At 46.3% G+C, this 7758-nt stretch overlaps 4 protein-coding genes across 4 annotated transcripts; 2 read left to right on the top strand and 2 right to left on the bottom strand.

Annotated features, from left to right (window-relative positions):
* The first annotated feature begins 1383 nt into the window (after positions 1-1383).
* SETTUDRAFT_168944 (uncharacterized protein) lies at positions 1384-2463 on the top strand. The gene is made up of 2 exons (XM_008026504.1): positions 1384-1797; positions 1846-2463. Exons 1-2 carry the CDS (start codon positions 1409-1411, stop codon positions 2357-2359), a joined length of 903 nt encoding a protein of 300 aa, XP_008024695.1. The 5' UTR covers positions 1384-1408; the 3' UTR covers positions 2360-2463.
* A 928-nt stretch (positions 2464-3391) lies between these two features.
* Positions 3392-4812, bottom strand: SETTUDRAFT_161052 (uncharacterized protein; the record flags this gene model as incomplete). The annotated part of the gene is made up of 2 exons (XM_008026503.1): positions 3392-4756; positions 4810-4812. The coding sequence occupies 2 exons, from the start codon at positions 4810-4812 to the stop codon at positions 3392-3394; spliced, it is 1368 nt and encodes a 455-aa protein (XP_008024694.1).
* A 241-nt stretch (positions 4813-5053) lies between these two features.
* On the bottom strand, positions 5054-5260 carry SETTUDRAFT_53802 (uncharacterized protein; the record flags this gene model as incomplete). The annotated part of the gene is made up of 1 exon (XM_008026377.2): positions 5054-5260. A coding segment is annotated over one exon (207 nt), but the record flags the coding sequence as incomplete, so codon positions are not given.
* A 588-nt stretch (positions 5261-5848) lies between these two features.
* Positions 5849-6465, top strand: SETTUDRAFT_168942 (uncharacterized protein; the record flags this gene model as incomplete). The annotated part of the gene is made up of 1 exon (XM_008026502.1): positions 5849-6465. A coding segment is annotated over exon 1 (186 nt), but the record flags the coding sequence as incomplete, so codon positions are not given.
* Between the last annotated feature and the right edge of the window lie 1293 nt (positions 6466-7758).

The raw sequence follows: 7758 nt of genomic DNA, 5'->3' as shown, positions 1-7758 counted from the left end.
CATTTTGATAACAGAAAGAGATGTTAGAAAGCAAAGCAATCCTCTAGCGGGTTCTTTTAGGGATAAAAGAAAAAGTTTCGACTTAGGTAGTTTTAATAAGTAACTCTCTCGTTCATTTTTAATGAGTCTTCATCTCAAGTTTTAGTGAGTAACTCTCTCGTTTCGACTTAGTGCCCAGCGAGTAGCAGCTGTCTTGGCGTTTCGACTTGGTGCTTCTACAGAGGTAACCAGTCTCTGTATCAGCGTTTGGATTTAGTGCCACAGTAGGCGAAGACTGTCTTAGCGTTTCGACTTATTTTGCTATTACAGACTAGAAAACTGTTATAGCGTTTTTGAATTTTGTGCCACAGTAGGCAAAGACTGTCCTGGCGGTTGAATATAGTGCCACAGCGGGATTAGGCTGTCTCGGCGTTTAGATATAGGATTTTTGATTTTTGTTGTTTTATTTGGTGTTTTTAATTGTTTTTAGTTTCGTTTAGTAGTCTCCTTATTAGTCATCAGGGCGGTCTGTGCGTTCTTGAAGATTTTCGCATTTCGAACACGTCGCAAGAATACCGACAATACCCCCTCTAGCACCTCAACAAGAGGGCTGCACACATTAGAGGTGGCGTAAATCGGTTTCTCGCGACGTGTTACCCCTATATCTGATAGAAAATTGACGAGTTTTGATGAAAGATTTCTGCTTAAAAGTTGGTGTGTGTGTGTGTGTGTGTGTTTTTGTTTTAAGTGTGAGACGTGTCTTAACTATCTACTCTTATAGCTTATAGCTCTACAGCCCGCACGCTGCACGTCTTAAAACTTGCTGTAATTAGTTTCTTGTAAGGGATTTGTATATATTTAACAAAAATTACACCTATTCTAGAAAACTTGACGTTGGTGTTTGCTTAGTTTGTGTAAGAGGAGCAAGAAGTAGTGTCTATCTAGGGTAACCTAACCTGATTTTTATAGACATGGACTGCTGTGCCGCAAAATCCATCACTTCTGCGCCTAGGTGATTCAGGAACTACTTGACGTGCCTCAACATGGATCAGTGAACATTACATGGTGGCGGCAGGGGTTTGGACACATTAAACCTGAAACGAGAAGCTAATGAAAATTTCCACTCGAACATAATTTTAAGCGTGGCGCGGGGGGCATAGTTAGTTCCTGATAATTCCAGCGTGCATCGCGTCATATCGTCCTCCAACTTCGCAAAATAGGCGCCTGCGAGGTTTAATTTTAGACCTTGGCCACCTGTGGATCATTGGTTAGAGCTAGTGATATGTACCGTGCACGGTAGACGCCCCAAAATGGGACTAGTTGCTAGTGCAGCGGCAAAGAATATTACCCCGCTTTCCTCCTGCTTATAGGGTGAGTGGGCAGCTCCGGTCTTCCTCGCGCTATAATAATACTTCTCCAATTTTGTAAAATGCAATCTCCCCAGCTTCCCCCGTCTCTTGGACCCGAACCTCCCTTCTATGCAAGGCCAAGGCCTGAACAAGTAGATATCTGCTATCGCGCTGCCTGTGACGGAGACCTTGATACTCTTAAAGAACAGGCCTGGCAGCTTCTCCACAACCCTGAGGCGGCATTTGTTGAGCAACCGCATCCAGCATGGCTATATCGTTCATTAGCTGAGGCGATTCGGCAACAGAACATAGAAATGGTTCAGTTTCTGTTGGACGAGAACGTTGCGAATGGTGATCTTCCAGTTGAGGCAGCTGTGCGAAGTCGAGCGTTCAAGGTGCTGGAATTATTCCTCCAACGTGGGTGGAATATCAACCAGCCAATGGGCCGAAATGAGCCCTCCGTGTTGAGGTATTGTTACCAATATTCAATAGTCTCAACCTTTACTTAAACATCCAGTATCCCTCTGTGTACCTCTGATAAGGAGATGGTTATGTGGTTGCTTGACCATGGAGCCAATCCAAACAGCCGCTGCGATTGGGACTTTACACCTACATCATACGCCATGCTTGCTGCTCCTCTCGAAACTATCGACATTCTTTTCGAACGAGGAGCAAATCCACTCTGCGGACAACTCCTCCATTATGCTGTTCTACGGGATACATCTGACGCTCTAGATGTGGTCTGTAAGATTGTAGAGAAAGGTGCACCAATCAACGAGATTAAGTACGAAACGGAGCCAGAGACATATATCGAGCGCAAACCATTTGGTCTCGGAACACCACTTCATCGAGCTGCAGAGTTTGGTAAGAAGGACATTGTTGAGTACTTGTTGAAGATGGGCGCCGACTCCCTAAAGTTGGACAGCAAAGGTCGAACGCCACGTTACTGGGCAGAGAAGGATGGCTTCACGGACGTAGCTCGTGTTCTCGAGGAGGCAGAGCGTAAACAGGCAAACATGAATTCAATGTAACTAGATCTTTTGGGTGCTGATACAGGACGTAATATCAGGTGGAAGGGGGCTTGGATTTCGACTAGGACTAGTATGTGGTGTATGTATATTTAATCTACTATCGCCTTTTTTTCTTTTATAAGAGAGCTTAAATTAGTCGTGTGGACCCCTGAAATGCGGTTGAATTGCGCCGCCAGGACAAGAATCCCGTATGGGTCCTTGATATTGGTGCTGGGAGGCCAACTGCGCCGTAAAATTTATAGCGCCGCCTGGTCATGTATCCCGTATGGGATCCTGAAATGCGGAGAATTAGCGCTCTAGGGTAAACTGCGCCGCAAGACCACCATCCCGTATGGGATCTAAGATCTTGCGAGCCTAATGTAATCTGCTGTAATTGAGTTGAAATGCACATGGCTTGTTCTCTGCTACTGAGTGGCAATCTCATGCGGGGATCTATTTTTGGATAGAAATGCTGTCTTTTAACGCTGAGACGCGCGTTTAGCTAACGTCGCTTGGGTTGAATCACACTCCTTCGCTTCACCGCGACCGCAAACACCGGAATTAAATGATGCGCAAGAGGAAAAGAAGAGCGAGGATGATTTGGATGATTTGGGTCAATGGAACCTTCGGGGATTACCTACTACCGCGTTATTATCTAAAACTATAGAAAGTCTATATATATAGTAAGTTCTAGGACTAGCCTTTCAGCTACGCTAGAAGGCTATATCGCAGGATATAAGTCGCTGTATATGTAGGTCGGCATACTACAATGCGATATCTCCCCGAACAACCCCTCCTGACACGACTTCTTAATTAACCTAGACCTTGCTATCACTTGAACCAAATGCTTCATATATTGTCAGCAAAATTATGGTAATAGTTAGAGAGATCTAGAATTCTTCCATTGCAACGAAATCGAAAACCACTGCCCACTAAGCAGCGGAGAAAGTCCTCAGATTTTAAGTAAGCTTCATATGATTGAATGATATAACTCTATGCTGCATAATCCGAACATAAATGCGAGCCACTAGACTAAAAAACATCTACATAACTCTACGAGCGTTTCTTCAATGTATAGTAACGCAGTTTCACTGCACCCTCCGACCGGCCAGGGAAGCGTTTACATATCTCTTCCCACTCCATGCCCTGTTTATCCTTTAACGAGAGTAAAAGCACCTCTTCTGACTCTAGCCATCGCTTGTGCGTCCGTTGGCTGTGTCCTCGCGCATCCTCTTCTTCATTCCCATCCTCTTCATCATAGCCGTCCTTTGAGCGGTCCGTTCCATGACTAGCAACGTCATCATGGGCACTGCTTATCCAATTCGCCTTCAAACCTCCGCGATTACAGAGGTCTGCACCACTGCTGTTACACCGGTATCCTAGCAGCACCCATGAATCTGGTGATAGCTGGATCATGCGGATAACTTTGCCTTGTTCGCCGAGGACCTTGTGACCGAGGGCTACTAGATCGAGTAAACCACTCGGGTCGCAATGGCGCAATATTGCTGACACGACTGAAGAGTCATTTGGAATAGCACACAGCGTTAGATCGGTTATCTGACAAGACATACTAAATCCAGATCTATAGTCGACATTGATTACATCTTCAGCCGTCGCGCCTGGAGAATTCGATGCTGAGAGGTAACTTTGAGACCCTTTATCGGTGTTGAGCCGCTCCGATATCGGACTTTGGTGTAGCTGGGTCAATCTTACTTGTTGTGGTGGCTCCGTAGGTGCTGTATTGTAGTCCACTGATCTGAGAGCGGTATCTGACTTCCCACGTCCCATCTCAGATGTCCAAGCTCTGCGCCTAGGCCGTTGGGATCTCGATGAAGGGATGATACATGACCCATTGCGGCTGAGTCTCTTTCGAACAATTTCTCCAGTTTTCCTACCGCAACTTTGTCTATTCACCACATCCCTACCGGATTCTTGGCCAATGTCTTCTTCTGACTCCAGTCTTTCGGAAAGGGCTATAGATCGTCGTGCTTGTAGTCGCTCTTCAACCGATCTCTGGATATAAGTGCCGCCGCGATGTTCTGCACCGTAGAAATCAGTTGTAGGCTGGGCTAGACTTGTGGTACAATATTCCTCGTGGCCAGAATTTGAAGAACTGAGAATAGAGCTCTCACGAGTACCAAGCCGGGAAGACGAGGCGTAAGGATGCGGCAAGGGCGTTGGCTTAGGCATATATGTACGTTCGATTGTGGGGCTCTGTGCCTCTCGCTCAGCCATCCTTCGCCGCTTCGATGGACGAAGACGATCAAGCTCTGGATCAGACACAGCGTTCGGCACTGCTTCTGGGATGCTTATTGTCTCATCAACAACCGAAGATTGATGCGATCGTTTTTCGCTGTTTGATGATCCATTTACCACATTAGCGACGCCGGAGAACGTATCGTCTTCCACTGATGGTCCCTATTTGACTGCGTCAACACAGCTCCGTGTACTGATAAGACGATCTCACTCACCATGGTAAGTACTTTCGATATCATCTATAGAGAAAGCGTATTCTACTGCTGTATGGAGATCTCTGTGCTGTATGGCGTGGTCCCTACCGTTGGTAGTGGCGAGGTATTGGCTCTTGTCTTGAAAATTGGGGGAGCCATTGCTAAGACGAAACTCTGTGACGTTTTGATGATTGTCAGTCGCACCAGTTTCTGTAATCAGATGCAGGTCTATCCAAGATTAGTAAAGTCGGCACTGCAATTAACTTTAGTACTTGCCTCGACCGCCTCCATCGAACGACTTATTCAAGGCTAAATCCAATGTTACGTGGTCCATAACTCCCTCATCGCACAACTCACGGCGAAGTTGGTAGTGGCTGTCACCCTTTGCAAACTCATGTGTGTCTCTTCTATAATTTACTCTCAACAGATCGCATTTTTCTGAGTCCATTCCCTCAACGTCTTCCATATGGCCTGATGTCTGTACTTGTGGTATTTGCAGAGGGACGGTGGGAAGGTTGCTTTCGCTTTCTAGATATGACTCAGTCCGCATTCGTTCGCTTACATGACTAGGGATCAAGAATTACCTTGGAGTAGCAATCCTAAGGGTTGTGTCGCTACTTCCCCATCATTTCTATAAACACTTTGTTCAGCCTTCTTAGCCTTTGGCTTAGATTGCGTACGCTTGAGTAACGTAGGATCGTAATATCGGAACTCAGATGAAGTGTTCTGAAGAACTGAAGTAAAAGCAGCCATGATAGGATTTCGATGGAATCTGATGAACTCTGGCCAAAACAAAAGTGCGGTATCTGAGGATTTAAGTAGAAAACCATTCGGTGAGCCAAGGAGCTCCCTAAGTGAGCAAAAATCTAGCTCGGAACGCTAAATCGATTGCAGTAGGCTATCCTCGGTGTCCCCGGCGCAACCTTCTTCATCTAACTGTGCCCTGCTCTTGACTTGACTGCTGCTGCGAGAGCTTCCAAGGGTTTGCGTGATCCATGAGCGGGTCCGTTCCTATATGAACCAATCAAACCAGATGACGACGCCGGAAACCAGAGCTAAGACACGAGCATGAAGGCTATCCATTGGACAGCGCTCTACTTTCCGCCAAAGGGGTGGTGGAAACGGCTGTACTCATCTCTCCTAGTCCATACTAACTCGAATACCAACGCCGAGTTATTGACTGCAGGCGTCTATGCAAACGCTCCCTGCTGGTCACACCGCAGTGTTACAGAGGAGAGAAAAACCGTTTGACCTCGTCATCGCCAACAAATCTAGCTCTTGCAGGCCGCGGATAACCAAGCTTAGGTTGGCCAGCGTGTTGTGTAGAAGGACCGAAAGTTGAAGGAGGCAATGTTGGGTGGCTAGAGCTGAGACATGAGCGCCATTGACCGGAAACTGTGTCCTTCTAACCATAGCAGTATGCGGTCAGGGTTCTGTTCATCTATCACTTGCTACGCCAACGGCGATGCCGAGCCGTCAGCGGGCTGTCTCCTGACCTCTGCCCCTTGCTTGTCGCACTGCAACAATGCAACACTACAGGCACTACGGACGTGCTATGCGTGGCGAAGTAATATGGATCCCTGAGCGCAAGACTAGCGTCATATGCGAGTGAGAAATCATACCCAAGAAGGAGAGAGCCCGCTCGGGCATGACGCGTCCTAACGAGGCAGATTGGAGGTTACGCTCCACCGAAGGAGCAAGGTGTGGGAGGCAAAGTGGCCAGAGCTGAGATTACGGCATGGAATCTCATGCAGACTGCCTTAATCAAGCTATGTGTGAGGCAGTGCGTTGCAGAAGCACTGATGCCTCAGTGATCCAGAGAAAAAGGAGAAAGCGAATAGTTTAATCAATCAGCTGCGTAAGTAAGTGAACCTTGCGAGGGGCGAACGCCCCTCATTCAACCGTAGATGTGCTCCGGATGAAGCCAGTGAAGCAACTATCGACGGAACCTAGACATAGTGTACGATAGGTATTCTGCTAGTATGTTCATTGCTATTACTGTGTGTTGCATTGCGGCGAGAAGTTCAAAGATGCGTGAATTGTCGGAGCCCAGCGTGTGCGAAGACTGGGGTAACCAAACTCCATTAGGACCGAAGAATTCTGAGAGAGGCAGGCAATTGAGAGATAAAGGAGCACTAGAGCAAGGCGGCCTGATTCATCCAGGCTGGTAGCCGGGCGTGAGACAATTGCCGCTTGAAGGATGGTTCAGCCGTATGGGAAAGGGGCGGCGACTGGGCGCAGAGGAGAGATTGTGATGAGAGTAGAGAGTATTGGACGAAGAAGGGGATAGAAGATAACATTGGAAGAAGGCTTTTTATGACAGACGTTGGAGTTCAGTTTCCTATTTGAGCGTAGTGCAAAAGCCGCACACCAGGCCCGGATTACCTCAATAGGGTGCATCAACTTCCTGATGCAGGCTTGCCGTCTGATTGTTTACTTAAATAACACTACTATCATTACTTAGTTCTTATATTACTTAGCTAGGCCTTTACTAATATTAATATTTATGTTATGATATAAAATACTATAAATGGTAGTAAATATATACTTATTTTTATTTGATACTATATTAGTATAGAATTGTTAAGGAGTGGTAGAGCTACTTGATATATCAGCGGTAGCTCTGGTTGATCGATAGATCTAGCACTCGGCAGGTATTTGCTAGGGGAGAGGAGATTGAGTAACTGAAGTAAAACTGTGATCTGATTGACTGTCTAGTAGACTGTTGGGTTTCCTCTAGTTCTATCTACTTAGCTGATCTACTACTATATATATTTGACTATATCAGATTCTAGAAGAATCTGCCACGTAATAGCTTGCGTAATCTTCAGCGTAATAGATATCTGTTTGATCGATCAGATGATGTTGATCGATTATTACAGTCTTTTATCACAGTCTTGGCAGACTAATGATAGATCTAGTGTAGCCAAGCACCCGGATTCTGCTAGAGATCAGCTGACTAGCTTATAT

This window comes from Exserohilum turcica (genome assembly GCF_000359705.1).
Source record: "Exserohilum turcica Et28A unplaced genomic scaffold SETTUscaffold_18, whole genome shotgun sequence".
In the NCBI taxonomy this organism is placed as follows: Eukaryota; Fungi; Ascomycota; class Dothideomycetes; order Pleosporales; family Pleosporaceae; genus Exserohilum; species Exserohilum turcicum.
This window is presented reverse-complemented; position numbering and strand designations above follow the sequence as displayed.

What these genes read in the sequence shown, in the direction of transcription:
- SETTUDRAFT_168944 (XM_008026504.1), top strand. Translation starts at nt 1,409, where the DNA reads ATGCAATCTCCCCAGCTTCCCCCGTCTCTTGGACCCGAACCTCCCTTC. An exon ending in AATGAGCCCTCCGTGTTGAG is followed by an intron (nt 1,798 to 1,845) that starts GTATTGTTACCA and finishes TTAAACATCCAG; the next exon opens with TATCCCTCTGTGTACCTCTG.